General features: G+C 53.3%; 2 protein-coding genes across 4 annotated transcripts; both read left to right on the forward strand.

Moving 5' to 3' along the window:
- The first annotated feature begins 2,087 nt into the window (after positions 1-2,087).
- On the forward strand, positions 2,088-10,992 carry AMDHD2 (amidohydrolase domain containing 2). Of its 2 annotated transcripts, XM_082291829.1 has the most exons (11): positions 2,088-2,448; positions 3,039-3,175; positions 3,852-3,991; positions 4,338-4,392; positions 4,807-5,019; positions 6,083-6,171; positions 7,150-7,294; positions 7,523-7,630; positions 8,330-8,398; positions 8,841-8,942; positions 9,323-10,992. In XM_082291829.1, the coding sequence occupies exons 1-11, from the start codon at positions 2,366-2,368 to the stop codon at positions 9,409-9,411; spliced, it is 1,230 nt and encodes a 409-aa protein (XP_082147955.1). In that variant the 5' UTR covers positions 2,088-2,365; the 3' UTR covers positions 9,412-10,992. The 2 variants fall into 2 exon arrangements, with proteins under 2 accessions (XP_082147955.1, XP_082147956.1); XM_082291830.1 differs by lacking the exons at positions 2,088-2,448; positions 3,039-3,175 and adding an exon at positions 3,209-3,291.
- Positions 10,993-11,329: 337 nt separating this feature from the next.
- LOC309578927 (UPF0488 protein C8orf33 homolog) lies at positions 11,330-18,881 on the forward strand. 2 transcript variants are annotated; one of them, XM_082291882.1, is made up of 7 exons: positions 11,330-11,593; positions 12,308-12,395; positions 14,697-15,025; positions 15,216-15,898; positions 17,363-17,450; positions 17,556-17,702; positions 17,827-18,881. In XM_082291882.1, exons 3-7 carry the CDS (start codon positions 14,995-14,997, stop codon positions 18,021-18,023), a joined length of 1,146 nt encoding a protein of 381 aa, XP_082148008.1. In that variant the 5' UTR covers positions 11,330-11,593; positions 12,308-12,395; positions 14,697-14,994; the 3' UTR covers positions 18,024-18,881. The 2 variants fall into 2 exon arrangements, with proteins under 2 accessions (XP_082148008.1, XP_082148007.1); XM_082291881.1 differs by having other exon boundaries at positions 14,891-15,025.
- Positions 18,882-19,285: the final 404 nt, after the last annotated feature.

Consider the following 19,285-nt stretch of genomic DNA (forward strand, 5'->3'; position numbering starts at 1 on the left):
TGTTCTAAGCAGCCTCCACATGTGCCTTGGGACAATTTCTTAGACATCTTTGTGAATGCTGGTGAAAACCAGAAGACAAGGCTATATTTCAACAGCCCTTCTTCATGCAGCAGCAGTGCCAGCCCTGCTCCCACAGCTGCTCCATGTGCTCCCCAGCTCCTCCCAAGTGCGCAGGTACAGCTGCTCTTGCTGCCAGGCAGTGGACCTAATTTGGGAATTGAGCCAGGTTAAAAATAACTCAACCTGAAGAAAAAAAAACCACCTTTGCTAAAGAAAGTGCAAGTGAAACTACAGCTTGTGATTCCTTCCACCTGTTACTAGGGCAGTGGAGAGAAAGAGTATGGAATTATCATTAGAGGAACATGCAGGATGGGTGATGCAAGCCAGGGTTAATTTAATGCTGAGAAATAAAAGGAGAACATCCAAAGGGGTAAGGCTTTAGCAGTACATGCCATAGGTGGGGCTGGATGACATACCTACAGCCTCCAGGAGCAGATTCCCATCGCTTGGCACAGGCTGTTCCGTTCTCCCAGCAGTGCAGATGGGAGGTCTCAGCGCTCTGATCTAGGCTTGGGACTGGCAGCCTGAGGAAGCCTTGGACCTGTGTGGCTGGAGGGTTCTCAGGTGAAGCTCTGTCACTGCTCTGGGTGGGCCCGAGGTGGGGTATTTATGCTGGGTGTTCCTATGTGTGCAGTCAGTATTTGCCTTTACCTCGGCATCTCTTCCACTGCCAGCTAAAGTTACTGTCACAGCCCTGTCAGCTTGTGTGTTCCTGGGGAAGGGACCTGTTTTTGCCCCAGGCAGTTTGGGTGCCATACATGCCTTCTGACATCCAAATTCGATTTAGCAGCTCAGATGGGTCCTTTCTTCTTCACAGACAAATAAGCAGGGCTGAGAGCTGTTTTTGGAATTCATTTTCTCAATTAATTTTGAGGTCTCCTCAGCTCCACTTCTATGAAGCTAAAAATCATTCCCAGCAATACAGTGCTGAGTGTCCAAGATGTGCATAATTTCATGAGGAAAACCTTACAGCTCACCCAGTCCCACCCCTGCCATGAGCAGGGACACCTTCCACTGTCCCAGGCTGCTCCAAGCCCCAATGTCCAGCCTGACCTTGGGCACTGCCAGGGATCCAGGGGCAGCCACAGCTGCTCTGGGCACCCTGTGCCAGGGCCTCCCCACCCTCCCAGGGAACAATTCCTTCCCAGTATCCCATCCAGCCCTGCCCTCTGGCAGTGGGAAGCCATTCCCTGTGTCCTGTCCCTCCATCCCTGTCCCCAGTCCCTCTGCAGCTCTCCTGGAGCCCCTTTAGGCCCTGCAAGGGGCTCTGAGGTGTCCCTGGAGCCTTCTGTTCTCCAGGTGAACACCCTCAGCTCTCCCAGCCTGGCTCCAGAGCAGAGGGGCTCCAGCCCTTGGGGCATCTCCGTGGCCTGAAACCATTCTTAGCCTCAAATTCCCAAAACAGTGCTGCCCTTAGTTTTCCCAGCCTCAACCGGCATCATTCCTATCTCTCCCTTTCAGGCCCCTTTCCCAGCATCCTGCTGACAACAGGAGCAGCTTGTAGTGTGGACAAGCACTGACATCACGGAATGATAAGCATGGCACAAAACCTAATTAAAATCCAATTCCAGGCCAGACAGGGGTGTTACATTCATGCACAATTACAGTCCCCGTCATTTATCTTTCCTGGGAGAGATTCATCAGCAGTGCCGGAGCACACATCACCGGGGTGGAACCGCGTCTCGTCAGCTGCCCTCGGGTACACGGGGGGCAGTGGGCCCAGGGTGCCACAGTGAGGGTCTTGGGATGGAGGTGTCGGGATGGGGATCTCAGGATGGGGTTTCTTGAGGGGGTCCCACAGCGGGGTCTCACGATGCCGGTTCACGGTGCGGTCTCACAGGGAGAGCTTCCGCGCCGACCTTCTCAAGATGGCGGCGCCCTTCTCGTGATGGCGGCTCCTCGGAGCCGGTCACGTGACGCAGGGCGGGCGGGGAATTCCGGCACGTGCTGAGCGCGCTCACGTGACCGGGAGCAGGCCCCGCCCAGGCCGCGCCCCCCGCCGCGGCCCCGCCCCCGGCCCCGGTGCCCCGGAGTGGGGACACCGCCCCGGGCCCGGCGCTCTTCGGGCACCGCGGGGCTGGTTCCTCACAGCGTCGGCCCGGAGAGCCGGGCAGGGGAGGGAGCTCACCCTCCGCCTGCCCCCGGGGCGGTGCTCCGGTGCCTCCGCCCCTCACCGGCTGCCCAGTCCCACGGCAGCCGTTCGCACCAGAGCCGCGGCCTGGCCCTGCTCCGGCACGCCCGGTCCCCGCCCCGTGCGCCGACACCGGGGGGGTTCGCGCTTCCCGCCGGCTCCCGCTGCCCCGCGATGCCGTCCAACAAATCCGTGTCGGACGCGCCCATCGTCCAGTTCACCAACTGCCGCATCCTGAGGGACCACCAGCTCCAGAGGTGAGGCGGCGGGGACCGGAGCGGCTGCGGGTACCAGGGCTGCTGGCGGTACCGTGATCTCCAGGGGTACCAGGGCTGTCCAGGGGTATCGTGGTGTCCGTGGGTACCGAGGCTGCAGAGGTGCCAGGGGTGTGGGGGCTCCCGGACGGGCTGCCTACCTGAGCTGGCACCTGCAGCGCCCTAGGGACGGTCGCCAGTTGCCCCTGTGCATCGGCTGCTGGCCCTCGCCCCGCCGCGCTCCCATGTCCCGTGTCCCCTCTGACAGCTTTCGGAGGGAGATGGGGCGGGTGTGGTGTACCGTCCCTCTTGTTTTGCCTCTTCTGCCAGCCCCCTGTCCTTTTGGCCACCTTTGAGGGGCAGCGCGTGAAAATCCCATTCCCGTGAGTTTTGTAGAGCCAGAGCCAGGCAGAGAGGGCTGCTCGCTGTGTCCCAGCTGCAAGAGCAGCTGTGCTCTGGCAGATATCGCAGAGCCCGTGGCAGGAGGTGCCGGTGGGATCCACTCTACCCAGATCACTGTCACTGGGGCACAGCCACCTGCTCCATGTGCTGCAGATGGCACCAGAGCTTGGTGTGTGTGATTGTCCCTCCAGGGAGGACCTGTGGGTGCGAGAGGGGAAGATCCTCAACCCAGAGAAACTCTTCTTTGACGAGAAGGGCTCTGCTGATGTCCAGCTGGACTGCAAAGACAGCATCATCGCCCCGGGCTTCATTGATGTCCAGATCAATGGTACAGTGAAGCTACACGCACTCATGGACTGGGGGCGTCCCGGGTTTGTCCATCCCTGACCCCCAGCCCCACGCCGGGCGTCCTGCCCATGGCCACATTTCAGCTGCTCAAGGGAGGTATGAGTCACCCAACTAATGGCAGAGAGCACTTTTGCCTGTGGTTGCTGCTGTTGTGTAAGTGATCCCCTTTGGCCAGGTGAGGGTTTCCTCTGAACTCATTTTTATCTCTATTTTGTCCTGCGCCTGCACTAGCAGGATGCTTGCCCTACCCTTTCCAGGACATGGGAGGAGAGGGCAAGACCTCCCAAAGGAACAAACATTAACTGCAAAAGCTCTCTTCAGAAGGAAAGGGCTTGTTCTATGGTAGTTAAAGTTGGAAGTCTGATCCCTTTTCAGCTGGGAATCCTCACATTTTACCCTGCATCAAAATAAAAAGGTTGTGCTTGCAAAACGCTGGGATGCCGTGGGGAAGTGCATTTCAGGGGGGCAGCGATGGTGAGATTTGTACTTATGGAACCTTGGAATGTAGGACAGAAGTGGTGGTGGAGCCCTCTGTGTCAGAGCCCTACAAATGGAACATCTCCCTCCAGTCACACAAAATCTCTCTTCAGTGTTTCTGGGTGGGACACATCCACTGGGCAGGCTGTAGTTTCACCTCTGTTTTGTTTGTGGTGCAGGAGGCTTCGGGGTGGACTTCTCTCTGGCTACGGATGACTTCAAATCAGGTATTGACCTGGTCAGTCAGAAAATTCTCTCCCATGGAGTGACCTCTTTCTGTCCCACCCTGGTGACCTCTCCTCCATCCGTGTACCACCAGGTAAGGGGCCTTCTCCCTTCCCATCTGCAGGGTGATCAGGGACTGAGATTGGTATCAGGAGGTGGATGGGCCAAGACTGGCATAACTGCCAGGGCAGAAAAGCTGTGGGCATGAGGAGCTGGACTCTACCCTGGGTTTCTCGCCCTCAGCCTTTAGAATGCTGAGACAGCCATGTCTCCCAGGCGAGCTCTGCACACCAAGGCTTGGAGACAGCTTTTCCTTTGCGGGCTGCGATGGTCCCAAGTGGTCCGGCTACAAATCTCCCTGCAGACCTGACCTTTGGGTCTGATTTGGCAGGCTGGGGGCTGTGTCTGGAGTGCCATGTCTGACAAACCCCTTTCTCTAGGTTCTCCCTCAGATCAGTGTAAGAAACGGTGGAGCCCATGGAGCAGGAATCCTGGGTAAGTGGATTCGTCCCTCTGTGGTGCTACTCTAGGTGGGCAATTATCTTGTTCACAGTTGAGGTGAAAGAAGTTACAGAGCACAAATAGGGGCTGGAGCTCCCGGTGGGAGGGATGCACAGGTGGGCACAGACCCACCTTGTCCCTCAGGCCTGGCCTTTGTTGTGTTCTCTGTCATCATACACACACCTCTTCAGCCCCTTTGGGCCCCCTGGAGCAATGGCAGTGGGGTGGCTTGGCTTGGCCAGTGGCCAGCACTGCATCTCTGCTTGTGCTGAGCCCACAGTTACCTGAGCCATGTGTTTTGCTGCAGAAAAATGGCAAGAGTGCAACTGGAGCAGAGTAGACAGAGCAGGTTTCTTGGTCCTTGGTAGGAGGAGGAAGGGTCATGGTTCTTTGTTCCTGTTTGGACAGGAGCCCACCTGGAAGGGCCGTTCATCAGCAAGGAGAAGAAGGGTGCTCACCCGGAGCACTGCCTCCGCACCTTTGAGGCAGGTGCCTTCCAGGACCTGCTTGCCACCTATGGCTCCCTGGACTGTGTCCAGATAGTCACCCTGGCCCCTGAGATGAGGAGGAGCAGTGAGGTGATCCAGGAGCTCACCAAGCGGGGCATCTGCGTCTCCCTGGGTAAGGGCAGGGGCACCCTGGGCTTAGGGGGGCTCCAGCAGCCCCTCCCTTGGGGCTGTGGCATCTCTAACAGTCTCTCGGTGCAACTGGACGGGGTGGGATTCTCTTCAGCCTGGCCGGTGTGGAGATGACAGACCTGTCACAAAGGGGGACCTCACTTGATGCCATCAATCTGTCATGGCAAGGGCCGAAGTTTGTATTGACTGAGGAGCCTCTGCAGTAAACACAAGGTGCTGTTCTAACACAGGGAAGAGTAGCTGTCTTACTTGGAGGTTTGATGATGTGGAAGGGTTCAAACTCTGAAGTTCCACTGCTTTAGGTCTTATGCGACAGGTGAAACCATTTTCCAAAGGTTACTGTTGGTTTGATAACTCTGTTTTTCAACCACAAGTGCTGTAGGAGCCTCTCACTCCAACATCTGGCTGGCCTCTGACTTAAAACTGGCTGTGTTTTTCTTTTCCTTTGCTTCACAAACTCTTCTTTGTCTCAGATCATTGAAGAAGTCGGGGGTTTTTTTTAAGGGGGGTGGGGAAGTTATTCAGGGTGAAATTAAACCTCAGGTGAGAAGGGCATTCATACAGCAGACTATCTCTTATCCCACAGCCACACAAAGAACTCCAGAAAGGCAAGGTTAGCCCACAGAGCTGCTGTCCTGTTGGGGAAACAGAATTTTCTTTCTGGATAGTTTAATTCCCATATTCTTTCCTGGCAAAATCCCCACTGTTGTGAGGGTATCCCCTGATATCTCTCTAAAAAACTTTTAAGTATCCGAGGCCAGCAGAAAGGTGTGTCCCTGGACCTCAAACCCAGCCTGAAGGCAATGTGCTGTGAGCAAGGCAGCATTTGTGACAGCTGTGATGTGAACACTGAAGGAGTTCAGGTGAAACACCCACCGCCAGAGTCCCCCCAGGTCATGGCCAGACACATCTGTATTGAGGTTGCCCCTCAGACCTCAGGCCAGGGTGGGCCTTAGAGCATAATCCAGTGATGGAGTGTCTTTACTCCTGCAAGGAAATCAGTGGAGAGATGGGCAGAGGAATCAGGAGTTGCTCTCTGTTCCCAGGTCACTCAGTGGCCAATCTGTCCCAGGCTGAGGAGGCTGTGCAGCACGGAGCAACCTTCATCACTCACCTCTTCAATGCCATGCTGCCGGTGAGTCCCCAGAGGCACCTGCCCTGCTCCAGGGCTGCTTTTGGGCTTTCTGTCCCTCTCCCCATGGGTCTGTGTCCTCCCCAGCTGGTTTCACACTATGCTTTGCAATGAGGTTTTGGCACTGAACCTCTGGCTTCACATTCCTACTTGCTGGATCTGAAAGAGAGTCAAGGCTGTAGCAGACTCTTGAAATTCATCCCTGAGAAGGACTAGGAAGTGTTGGGGATGAGAGCTGGACATGCCCTGGCTGTATGCACCCAGACTTCCTCCTGTGTGGGGGCAGCAGGGGAGGGGGGGATTCTGCCCCCTCAGGTGAGACCCCACCTGCAGAGCTGCCTCCAGCCCTGGGATCCAACAGCAGAGGGACGTGGAGCTGCTGGAGAGAGTCCAGAGGAGGCCACGGAGATGCCCCAAGGGCTGGAGCCCCTCTGCTCTGGAGCCAGGCTGGGAGAGCTGGGGGTGCTCACCTGGAGAGGAGAAGGCTCCAGGGAGAGCTCAGAGCCCCTTGCAGGGCCTAAAGGGGCTCCAGGAGAGCTGCAGAGGGACTGGAGACAAGGGCCTGAAGTGGCAGGACATTCTTCCTTGTCTTCCCACTGCTAGAGGGCAGGGATGGATGGGATATTGGGAAGGAATTCTTGGCTGGGAGGGTGGGGAGGCCCTGGCACAGGTTGCCCAGAGAAGCTGTGGCTGCCCTATCCCTGGAAGCATTCGAGGTCAGGTTGGATGGGGCTTGGAGCAACCTGTGATAGTGGAAGGTGTCCCTGCCCATGGCAGGGGTTGGAACAAGATAAGCTTTATGGTCCCTTCCAACTCACACCATCCTGTGATTCTGTGATTCAAGGCAATGCCCAGGTTTGCCTGGTAAAGCTGCCAGGCACTGTGTGATAGAGATGACAGCTGCATCCCCTGAGGGGAAGAGTCTCAGCCAGTTCGTCCTGGTGATCCTCCACAGCTTGTCCCCTCTCTCCCCTCGAGCAGTTCCACCATCGTGACCCTGGCATTGTGGGGCTGCTGACAAGTGACAAGATTCCTGCTGGGCGGAGGGTCTTCTATGGCATGATTTCTGATGGCATCCACACCAACCCCGCTGCCCTGCGCATCGCCCACCGAGCCCACCCCAAAGGTGAGCAGTCCCCACAGTGTCACCAGCCACTCTGAGCACTGCACCATCTCCCACAAGACATTCGTGCTGCCGTTGCTGCCTGGAAGGTCACAGCCACGTGTGCTGATCCCTCAGTCCTGCTTTGGAGACACATGGTCCCTCTCCAGGGGGGTCAAGAGGGCACAGTGCTTGGAGCTGCAGCAAAATCAGCTGCAAAGTTGACAGGGCCCCTTTCCTTGTGTTCCACAGGCCTGGTGCTGGTGACAGATGCAATTGCTGGCATGGGGCTGGCACCGGGTCGGCACACGCTGGGTCAGCAGGTGGTGGAGATCGATGGGCTGAACACCTACATTGCAGGTAAGTGCTGTCCCTCTTGGTGAAGAGCTGGGGACACTGCTGCCACTGGCACCATTCCTGAGGAGCTGAGCACACCCTGCTGTCCCTGGGAGTGTGTGGCATCATTTGTACCACCCTCTTGGGTTTTGATGCCTGAAGGATCTGCAGTGACTTGGCCTTGGGGAGAATGAAGCTCCTGGTAAAGAGGAGAAGTGTACCACCCTTATGGAGGAATCTGTCCAGTTGTAGCTGTCTGCAACACCTTTGAAAGCCTCATTACCCAGTGTCAAGGGTGCCAGAGGTTCAGGGGATCAGTAAGGACAGAGAAATCTTAAGAGATATTTATTGTCCCTTGTCTTTATTATAACACTACCACTTCTTGCTAGCTCCCTTGCTTGAAACTCCCTAAGTTTCAAATTCCCGAGTAGGTGAAGACTGGGAAGGTATTTCAGAGAAGGATCGTTCCTTTCTCCATTCCCTTCCTCTGGCAGCAGATGCCTGCATTGTGAGCTGGTTTCACCCAGTCCAGCTGGTCTGAGGGTGGAGCTGGAGGTAACACCCAGGTTCCTGTGCCCCAGCAGGAAGTGGCTGCAGGCCCTTCAGCTTGCTCCTCCTGCCACCCAGGATTTCTGCACTTCTGGTCCCATTATGCTTCCCTAGTGCCCTGCTTCTTGCTGTGAGCTGTGGGTGCTGCTCAGTGCCATCCTGTTTCTCTCCCAGGCACAAAGACCCTCAGTGGCAGCGTGGCAACCATGGACACGTGTGTGCGACACTTCCAAGAAGCCACAGGTAAGAGAGCCTTGTCCACAAGCTGCTGCTCCCTCTGTTGACATGGGAGGAAGTCTTGCTTTTGCCAGCTGTGTCCATTCCACCAGGAACGTTCCCACTCACCTGAGACATGACAAGGGCTGGGATCAGTGCCCTCAGATGAGCCCCTTTTTGAGGGGAAGTTTCATTTTAACCCATAGAACTAATGAGAGGTCAACTCTCCTGCTTCTTCCTCACAAAAGTGAATGATTTGCCCCTCTCCATACTGTAAGTGTTCAGTTTTCCTATGCCTGCTCTCTCCTGCAGGGATATTTCCCTTCCCAGCTCCAGCTGGCTGTGCTGAGGGTGTTCCAGCTTGGGTCTGTCAACTGCCTGGTTGACAGTTGCCTTATCCAGGGGGATTTGGGCTGCTCTGGCAAGGGGGCTGGGGCTGCCCTAACGTCTCCCCAATTCTCTGTCCAAGGGTGCTCGGTAGAGACCGCGTTGGAGGCGGCGTCTCTGCATCCCGCTCAGCTCCTGGGGATTGAACAGAAAAAGGGGACACTGAATTATGACTCCGATGCAGGTACTGGTATGGGCACAGCACGTACTGGTATGGAGACAATGGTGTCAGGGCTCACGAGTTGTGGAGCAAAGCAGGGGCTGCTGTAAGCACATGCTCATCCGCTCTTTCAGTGGGAGTTGCAGGGAGACATGCTACACCTGGGATTTGCTCTGGTCTTTTGCTCCAGTGGTTTTTCCCTCGGATGCTGGAGTGTTTGGGAAACCCTTTGGAGTGCCCCCCACATCTCAGCTGAGCAGAAAGCAGAGCTGTCATTGCCAGGATTGCACTGCAGTGCCATCCTGGGATGGGGAGAAGCCCTTCCCCACTGAGCTCAGCCCTCCCCAGCCAGCCCCAGCAGTTCCCTCCTGACAGCTGCTTTCTTTCTCTCTTGTCCAACACAGATTTCCTAATGCTGAATGACAACCTGTATGTGCAAGCCACGTACATCGCTGGCGAGGAAGTCTGGCGACAGGATGCGTCAGGCATGTGACGCTGGGCTGTCCCAGTGCCCTCCAAGGCTCCCTGGCACTGTGGTTGGCAGCTCTGGCAACCACCCCCCTTCTCTCTTTTGATTTATTTTTTCCCAATTCCTTCCTGCAGCTCCCTCAAAGGAGCCTCATACCAAAGAGCTGCATTTTCCAGCTTCCAGTTACAGCCATGCCTGCCACGAATTTGTTGGTGCTCAGTTGGTGGCATGGGGAGAGAAGGCAGCTCTCGCTGGCAAGGAATGCCAGTCCTGGAGTGACCTATGGGACTGCACAGCTGTCCTGCCCCCAGACAGGTGCTCCTGTTGCCATCTGACAGCAGTGTGGAACTGTCCCAGCCTTTGCACGGTTTATACAGCACACACTAACCTGCTCTGCGCCCAAGGCAGGCTCAAGCCATTCCCATTCCTCTGCCTGCTCTTTGCTTCGCTCCTGGGCAGCCATGACTTGTTAGACATCAGCTTCCACCAGCTCAGCTCACAGCTCTTCCCGTGACAAGGTTTCTGTTGTGTCAGCAGAAGCTGAGGATCACGTCTGGATCTCCTGACAGCCCTTCTGTCGTGTGTCCTCAGCGCAGGGCTGCCACAGCTCGCTGACTCGGTGCCGCTGTGGGGCTGAATCCTCAGGGCAGAGATCAAACCCAGGAATACCAAGGCATTGCTGGTCCTTTGTGCCTTTTCCCTGCATGGCCACTGAGTCCACAGAGCTGGAGACATGGACAGCATCCTGCCACTGAAAACAATGTTCCTTTCACTCCTTGCTCTGTCTGGATGGGTTCTGCAGGCTCTGTGCCAGCCATACCAAGAAGAGCCTTTGCATCACCTGATGGGTTTGTGCATTCCTCAGGCCACGGATGGGGAGCTTTTGCTTTAGGGGATGCATCCAGACTGGTGGTGACAGGCTCACGAGCCCTCAGTCCAGCTTGGGCACTGAGGGAGAGGAAAATTGCAGTGGGATTCTGGCCTGTCAAGACAGATACGATGGCTCATTATTTTGTGCTCATTATCTTCTCCAATACTTGACTGTCAGCTTTTTTCCTGACACTTGGACTATTGAATGCAAGGACTGATGCCAATTTTGACCCTACTCGACCACTCCAAATAAACCTCGAAATAAATCTCAAGACAACCTTGGATAAGGCTCAAACCACTGAGGTGGTTTTTGTAATGAGGGGAGGGCTTAGACAATGGCGAAGTCTCAGCAAGGGTGGAGATTGTAAGGCAGACAGAAGTCTGGCTAGGATTGGCAGAAGTGTGCCGATTTTTCCAGTACCATTTTATAATCTTTAGCAGCAACATTTGGAAGTGCTTTCCCAGCACTTTAGAGCCCTTCTGGAATCACTGTCAGCCTTGGAGAATTTCTAACATCAGCTGCCAATGTCAAGAGAAATTATAACCTCCACGGTTTGAAGCGTTTGAGAGACACAAACCCCGTGCTGTGACGCGCTGTGCTGCTGCAGGACTGACCTCATGGGGATCTTCTGGCTGCTGTTGGAAAAAATCCAAGGGGGAAAAATGCCTGTGAAACAAGGTGTCTAACTTTTTACTTACAAAATTAAATAATCAAAAGGAAATCTAATACAGAAATGGGCTTAGCCAGTACCTGTAGGTGTGTATTAACCTTTCTCGCCTGCCCGCGGTGCTGTGTGCTGGCATGGCCCGCCTCAGGCTGGCCCGTGAGGGGCCAGCGCTGCTCCTGCCGCGCCCAGGGGAGGCGGCACCGCCGGACACCCGCGGCCCGGCCCGGTCAGGGACACGCGTGTGTCCGACAGCTCCCTGTGGGGAGCAGGGGGGAGCCTCGGCGGTCACGGATGCGCTGCCAAGGAAGGCGCTGGGGGCCCGGGCCCCCGCGGGCGGAACGGGAGCGCGGGGCGCGGCCGCGGCCGGAGCGCGGAGGGCGGTGCACACCGAGCCGGCCCCACCCTTAGCCCCGGCCGGCGGCGGGGCCAGGGCCCGCGGAGGCTCCGCGAAGGGTCTGGGGGCCTGAGCGGTCCGAGCGGGCTCCGGAGAGGCCCCGAGCGGGCTCCGGAGAGGCCCCGAGCGGACCCCGAGCTCCAGTTGGCGGTGCCGGCCCGGGCCGGGCGGAACTGCTCCCGGAGCCCACACGGGAGCGGCCCGTGAGCGGAGGTGGGCGGGGCGGCGGGGCCGCTTCCTCCGGCGGCGGCACGGGGAGCCCGGCATGGAGCGGGTAAGGCTCTGCTGGCTCTGCTGCTCGGCCCGCGCCGAGCCCTCGTACCGCACCGGGCCCAGCTCCCGCAGGTTGTCCTTAGAGGCCTTCCCAGCGCCGGTGCCGTTCCCAATCCCTCCTTATCTTCTTATCCTGAATATTCTTTTCGTTCCCAGTGTTTTAGTGTGCCTTGTCCCCAGGCGGGCCGCAAACCTTAACTTCCACCTGCTTAGTAGGAGGCAGCCAGCGTAGAAGTACAGCACGTGGGGTCTCAAGGGCTTGTGTTTAGCCTAAAGATAAATTCTGTGTGTTGCCAGAGCTGTGTTAAAGGGAAGTGTCCTGCTATGGACACACTATGCCATTGCCTAAGCTTCAGGAAAAAAATGAGAAATCTTTTCATTTGGGGCCTTATAAAGGGGCAGGTGGAGAAACAGATGAAAAAAATATCTGCGGGAAGTCCTGGCTTGCTGGGAGTGGTGGGGTTTCCTGCTAGTAAGAGCTGTAGTTTTTGTAATGCAGAGGGCTCATTTGGTGCTCTCCACGCAGGACATATGTCCCTGTGCTGTGCTGATTTATGGTATAAATGAGCTGTTACACAGCAGACATCCAGTGTAAAGCCAGGTTTGATCTCCTGGGAGAGGGGAGAAAGCCTCAGAAAATTCAGTTTTGGAATCAGTTTTGGAGGTGAGAGATTTGTGCTTCTAAACATTCTGTCTTCCCCACACGATGTCCAAGGCTCCCCAAGGTGTGTTCCAGGAGCAGCTGGAGTGGTGCATTTCGCAGCTGGAGGCAGATCTCCATCTCACTCCACACCCTGAACGAGGTATGTTTCTCTTTCCCAGCCCACACCCCCCATATTCTGGCCTTGGGTGTGATTTAGCAGATCTGGGTGTTTTCCTGTTTCTTCTCTCCTTTATGTTCCTTGTTCTTGTGTTATTTGGGATTTGTTCTAAACACAAAACAATATAAAGCATTGGGCTTTAAGGACTGTGTTTCTGGAAGCAGTTTCATCTTTCATTCATTTAGTGTTTGTTCTCCCTGTTTTCTGTATTCTTTGTTGTGTTCTTATTTTCCCATATAGTGGCTTGTTTGGTTCTGCTACAGCTCTGCCTTTGTTTCCTTCTTAGGGAAATACTGTGCCAGGGTGTCTGGCCCTTAAACACCGGTAGGTTTATTTTTGTCAAGCTTGTTCCAGGGAAAAATTACATGGAAGATAAAGTTCTATAAGGTCATAGTTTGATCTCATCAGTCCAATTTGTAGAGCTGCAGACCAATGTCCTGCTCCAGGTCAGTACTTAACCTCTGGAGAGGGCTGTGAACCCTGTGTCAGATGCTCAGGTGAGTGTTTGCTGGTGCACCTGAGCATGGAGCAGTGACTGATAGGTGCCCACACCCTGTGCTTGAGCATCAGGCTCCAAGAAGAATTAAGGCTGAGAGGGTTGGGATTATTCAGCCTGGAGAGCAGAAGGCTCTGGGGAGACCTTAGGGCCCCTTCCAGGGCCTAAAGGGGCTCCAGGAGAGCTGGAGAGGGACTGGGGACAAGGGATGGAGGGACAGGACGAGGGGGAATGGCTTCCCCCTGCCAGAGATTATGCTTAGATCTGATATTAGGAAGGAATTCCTGACTGTGAGGGTGGGGAGGCCCTGGCACAGGGTGCCCAGAGCAGCTGTGGCTGCCCCTGGATCCCTGGCAGTGCCCAAGGTCAGGCTGGATGGGGCTTGGAGCAGCCTGGGACAGTGGAAGGTGTCCCTGCCCATGGCAGGGGTGGATGAGCTTTGAAGTTTCTACCGAAACTATTCTGTGATGAGCATTTTGTTACAGCTGTGTCCTGTGCCAGTCCCATGCCCAGCAGCAGGGAAAGCAGCTCCTGGAGGGGAGGCAGGAGCTGAGCACAGGAATGAGGCAGCAGAAGCAGTGGCCTGGCCAGAAAAGGGCCCCTTTGCACAGTATGTGAGCCAGGAGAGCTGAGCAGTGCTGTTGATGGTACCCAGGCTCTGCCTGGAGTCCCAGTCGCTGGAGAAGTCTGGTAAGGAGGCAGATCCAAGCTCTAGCCAGGAATTCAGGGTCTGGATCAATGAGTTACTTGGCTGTAGCACTGTATGCATGAGATCCTTGGCTCAGAGTAACTCCCAGGGGAGGGAGGAGAGCAGCTCCCAGGAGCTTTCTTTAGCTCTTGCTATGTAGCAGGCCTGGATTGCAGCCAGCCAAACCCTTTGAAATAAGGGTACATGTGCTCAGGACCCTGACACCCAGATGCTGTGTAAGATACTTCCCACTTCTGTCCCACCGTGGTCTGAGGTGCATTGGGTCCAGCATGGGAGGGAGGGAATTGTCCCGATCTGCTCTGCCCTGGGGCAGCCTCACCTCGAGTGCTGGGGGCACTTTGGGGCACCACAATATCAGAAGGATCTAAAACTGTTAGAGAGTGTCCAAGGGGAGGGACACAAGGATGGGGAAGGGTTTGGAGTGGAAGCCATAGGAGGAACAGCTGAGGGCACTTGGTTTTTCAGCTGGAGGAGATGGAGCACAGAGCTCACCGGGGCTGCAGCTCCTCCCGAGGGCCAGTGGGGGGGCAGCTCTGATCTCAGCTCTCTGTGACCAGGGACAGGACCTGAATGGCTGGAGCTGTGTTAGGGGACTACTAGATGGATGTTAGGGAAAGGTTCTTTCCCCAGAGGGTGGTCAGGCGCTGCAGCCAGGGGAGGTGGGATGTGCCCATTCCACAGTACTACTCTCCAGTTGTTCTGTGGCTTAAAATATGTGAGACAAATGCTACAAGACTATATCTAGGATTTCCAAATGGAGGTCTTGGGGATCACTTGTCACAGAACAACTCTGTTTTTTAGAGGATTTGCTCTAGCACAAAAACTTTGGATTTCTGTTGTGGTGAGGCTGGTTTGTAAGAGTCAAGCAAGAGTCCTGCTTTTCAGGGTATGCTCTCTACTCAGAGTTTTTTCCAGTTTTCCAGAGAAGAGACACTGAGCTAGGTTCTGGGATTTCTTTGCCTTGAGGGAAGAGTTGCTAAGCACTCTGTAGCTTCTGTGCCATTAGCAGTGCACGTACTGCAGTGTAAGAGTCTGACTGTATGTAATAAGCAGTTAAGATTTTTTTTCCCCTCTCTAGGAACATCTCACAATATTTGAGCTTCTAGAAGCACTTGGAGTTCCCTTTCAGTTGAATGCTAGTTATGGATTAGTCAGAGGTGGTATGAACACAGAGAACATTCAGAGAAGACTCAGTCAGCAGCATCCCACAGTGTGGATTTTAAGGCCCACCATAAACTATTTCTTGTCTCTCTTGGTGTTTTCTGAGAGCAGCAGAAGAGACCCAACACATTCTCAAGGTCCTGCGCTGCCCTGAGACTCCTCTTGCAGAGAAGCGACAAGTGCTAAGCAATGTGTTTGGGGATTGTCATCTCAAGATGGATGAGGGTCAGAGGAGCATGAAGAAAGGTGAGCTTGAGCTGTCCCTCGGGGGATGGTGAGATTTAGTTCTTTTCTGTCGATTTCTTAGGTTGCAGCATTAGATTGAGTCACCTCTCTGGGCAGTGCCTTACAGTGGAAGCTGAAGTGGCACCCCCACAATAGGAAACTGGTGTATTGAGAACACCAGCATTGAAGCAATATTCTTTCTCTTTTCTAGGCATGAAACCTGATGTTGTGGAAGTACAGCCAAGCAAGGGGCAGGCTGCAGATGGTGTGAAACAGTTTGACCCAACCCCTGAGGCAAGGCCAGAGTTGTTCACATCATCTGGCAGCAGCTTCCGATTTGATTTCACACTTTCTGAGACCAACCCAGAAGCTGACCCTGGTGACAGTGGTGCTGAACAGGTACAGAACAATGTCAGAGCCACCAAGCAGGAGAACTGCAGTGCAGCCTTGAGGTTTGCTGCTTCTGGACAAGAACCCAAGTTTGCTTTCAACTTTGCCATCCCAGATGAAGACTGTCCTCAGCTTCAGTTACTTCCAGCAAGCCAACATACAGAGCACACAGCAGATCCTCCACTGCCTGCTGAATCAGCAGCTCTGCCACAGGCTGCAGCCTTGAAGAAGCCTGAGGTGACTCAAGTGTCAGGGAATGTACCCAAAGAGGATAGAAGCCATGCCGCATCAAAGATCCCCCAAACAGAGACAGCCCCTCCAGATGAGGCAGTGACAGAGAAATCAACAGGAGGTGGAGCTGCCCAGAAGAAGAAAAAGAAGAAACAAAAACCACCTGTCAGTAAAAAGAAAACAGAAGAAACTGAGACCAGCAGGAAGGCAAAGGCAGAAGCTAACAGCTGTCAAAGTATGGATACTTCCCATCAGGATGAGAAGACCTCTCAGGTAGTTAAATACTGATGGGATCTCATAGTTTATAAACCCTTGAGCTAGAGACACTTTATCTCTTTGCACAGATGAACAATTAGCAAACTGTCCTGAGATGGAAGCTGAAAGACCACGGTTGCTGCTTACATGTTCCAGCAGCTGTTTGCTTTCTCTGCTACACAGCTGAGGAACCTGACCAGTGCAAAGGAAGTTAATGGTCCTTCAGATTTGTGCAGAAATATTTCATGTTTAGGCTTGTGACAGCTAATCCTGGGGAGCTGGATGCCATGTTTTCTTAAGAAAATAAAAATAGGAAATGGAGGTAGGAGGTGCCAAGCTGGTGCCTGTGGGTGCTGAGCCAGGCCTTGTAGCTCTGATGTGCTTGCTGCAGGATGAATTGCTTTTGTAGTGCAAGGAGCAAAGCCAAGGCACAGAGCTGCCACCTGGTGTAGCCAAGGGCCTGTGGTAAGGCTCAAGGGTGCTTCTGAGAAGGTTCCTCTGTAGGGCATGGCCCAGAAATCAACTGAAGTTGCAAGTTATGTGTAAACACAACATTAAGGCACACCCTGAGGTTTTCTGTTCTGCTAAGGTCCAGGTCTTCATTTTATTTTACTTTCCAGCGCTGATGTAGGTACTATTAACAAACAGTGCCAGCTGATCAATGCTGTAATACAAGATGGCACAAAACCTTCTTTTCCTTAATATTCTACAAGGAAATTGCACTGAATGTTCCCCTGCCTCTGGAACATTCCATCCAAAGGTCTCCTTCACCTCCAGTCCTACCAATAAATGCTGCTGAGCACCAGAGACATGGGAAGAGTTGAAGGTCAGGTAAAGCCCTTGCAGTCCTTTGGAAGGACACTGTTGTAGGTGAAAGGAGACAGCATGAGGGTGTCTGTATTTACATGTACATAGCAGTTAAGAATTGCTTCAGTCCCAGGGTGCAGCCCTGTTTCCCTCTCCCACTGCTGAGTTAGCCAGCTGGCTTTGCACAATGGGACTTGGCTTCCTCCATCTCAGTGGGCTTCATCTCCCTTTTCCTCATACATTTCTGGTTGAGCAAGCACAGAGGAGCTGAGAAAAAAGACTCAGCTTCTGATTTTGTCCATTGTTTGCTTTTTTTGATTTTGTGCAGGTTTGGGGATAGGGGTTTTTTATTGCTAATGTTTATTTCTCCCATCTGTAAGTTTATTTGAAAGCTGAAGAGCTTTCCAGAAAACAGCACCCTCTGAATGGCAGCCCCATATTAAATCCATCTAATAGAAACAGTGAGTTGCAACTAAACGTTTGCACAGTGCTCTTAGTTTCTGATGAAAAACACCAGAGAGAAAACATCATGAAGTCTATAAAATGATCACCAGAACATGATATTTGAAATAGTGCTGACTTTATGGAGTTCCCTTTCATCCTGTGTAGCAGCTGCTGCTGTAATTTTTGGGTGACTTATTTCCTCTTGCTCACTGTGCCTCATGTTGATTGCAGTCAGATGAGCAGCTGCAGAAAGAGGTGGACTGGTGTGTGAACCAGCTGGAACTTGGCTTGAAGACACAGAAACCCACTCCAAAGCAAGGTAAGCATTGAAGAAGAGCTCTCTCCTGGGGAAAGCATTGGCAGGAATGCAGGGGCAGAGCCAGCAGGGAGCCTTAACCTGTGTGTTGTTTCTCCTTTGCTACAGCTGAGGAGGCTCTCAGGGCAATCAGGACACTGCGCAGTGACAAGGCTCCACTGGTGAAGAAGCGTCAGCTCATGAGAGCCATGTTTGGAGACTACAGAAAGAAGATGCAGGAGGAGCTGTGCAGGGAGCTGAAGCTTATGGAAACAGGTAGGAGAACTTTGCATGGTGAGGAGAAGAAAGGGATTCAGTCCTGCCCTGTGCTTTGCAGACTGGGGCCTCACTATATGAGATGACTGAACGTCTCTTACAGCTTTTTTCTCCCCTCTTTAAGCTGCAAAATCTGCCAGGATCGTGGAGTTGAAGGGAAGCATCCGCAAGAAGAATGGCCAGTTTATCCGGAAGTGCTCGGGAGCTTGCAGGAAAAGCCAAGGTTCAGCAGAATCCCCTTCAGAGTCCCACAGGACACTTAACACAGGCTTATTCAATTTCACAACTCCCCAAGAAGAATTTCGCTTTAATTTCTTCTAGAAAAGTCACTTAGACTGAAACCGTGCCAGATCTCCTGTAAACTGAAGAATGGTAGAAAGATGCTGTGCAGTAGGAAATGCCATGCATGAATCTCTGGATCCTCTTCCAGGGTGCCTTATGTAGAAGTTTAAACCAGATCTGCCTGCTATGCATGTGACCCCAAAACTCAGCCTACATGGTGCTCCTCTGTGCTCACACTGGAGAGAGGCACCTTTGAAAGGGTCGCCAGTGTAGAAGGATCTGCTTTTCTTCCTGTAGAATTGACATTAACTGTAGACTCTGTCTTTTATACCATGAGATCATCCCATTCTCCTGTTGCTTTTAAATAGAGCAGAGCTTTTCTAGCAGCTGAGGTGGCAATGCATCCAGCAGGGAATGGTTTGGAATCAAGATCCAGCAGTGGATAGTTGGATGCTTCCACTCCATGAGTCTGTGTGAATGCAGCTGCTGGCATCCAGCAAACACCAGCAGTGTTTGCCATCCCTGACATGGAGGAGCACGAGCTCGGGGTCTTTGGGGGAAAGTGAGTGAGAACCGTTTTTGCTCATTCATCTCTTTCACTGACAAGAACAGCCCTAGAATAAAACTGCACATCATGATTTAATCCAGCCTAGGGATGTAAGGACAGTTATTTCCAGGAAAACAGGGAAAATTTTTGTTGCTGAAGCCAGGTTGTGGACAGCTAGGAAGGATGTACAATCAGCTCTTAAATAAAGTTTACTTTATAAGTAGCCCAGTTACAACCACCAGTGCCTCAGAGGGGAAATTAGCTGCATGCCAGCCTTGGGTGGTAGTAAAATGAACTGTCACAGCTCTTCCATTTGATTTGTATTAAATTTTGGCTTTTTGAAAGTGTGTCTCCAGTCAATACTGCTTGAGTCACTGAACCCATCTCTTAAGTTGATGCAGAAAATCTTCCCCACCAAGCCTAAAAAACGCTGAAGGAAGAGAAGTGCTGCGAAAGGCCGCATGTTATCAGGTGTTCCTAGGGAGCAGTGCATTCCTCCTTTTTATAGCCCAGTCAGCCTTTGTGAAAAGTGAGAATGGGAGTGCAGGCAGATTCCAGGGAGTGCTGAGAGCAGCTGAGAGATGGTGAAAAAACGTTGGCTGTGAAAGACTAAAAACCTGATCTTGGCTCTAAAAAATTAATTTTATTACTAAGCTCTGATGCAGGCAGTTGCATCTGTGAGACCTTTTTTTCTTTTTCTTTTTTTTTAATAATATTTTAAAGAATTCCTGTCTGGGCATAAGGAGAAACTGAA

Source organism: Coloeus monedula (genome assembly GCF_965178545.1).
Source record: "Coloeus monedula genome assembly, chromosome: 16".
NCBI classification, from domain to species: Eukaryota; Metazoa; Chordata; class Aves; order Passeriformes; family Corvidae; genus Coloeus; species Coloeus monedula.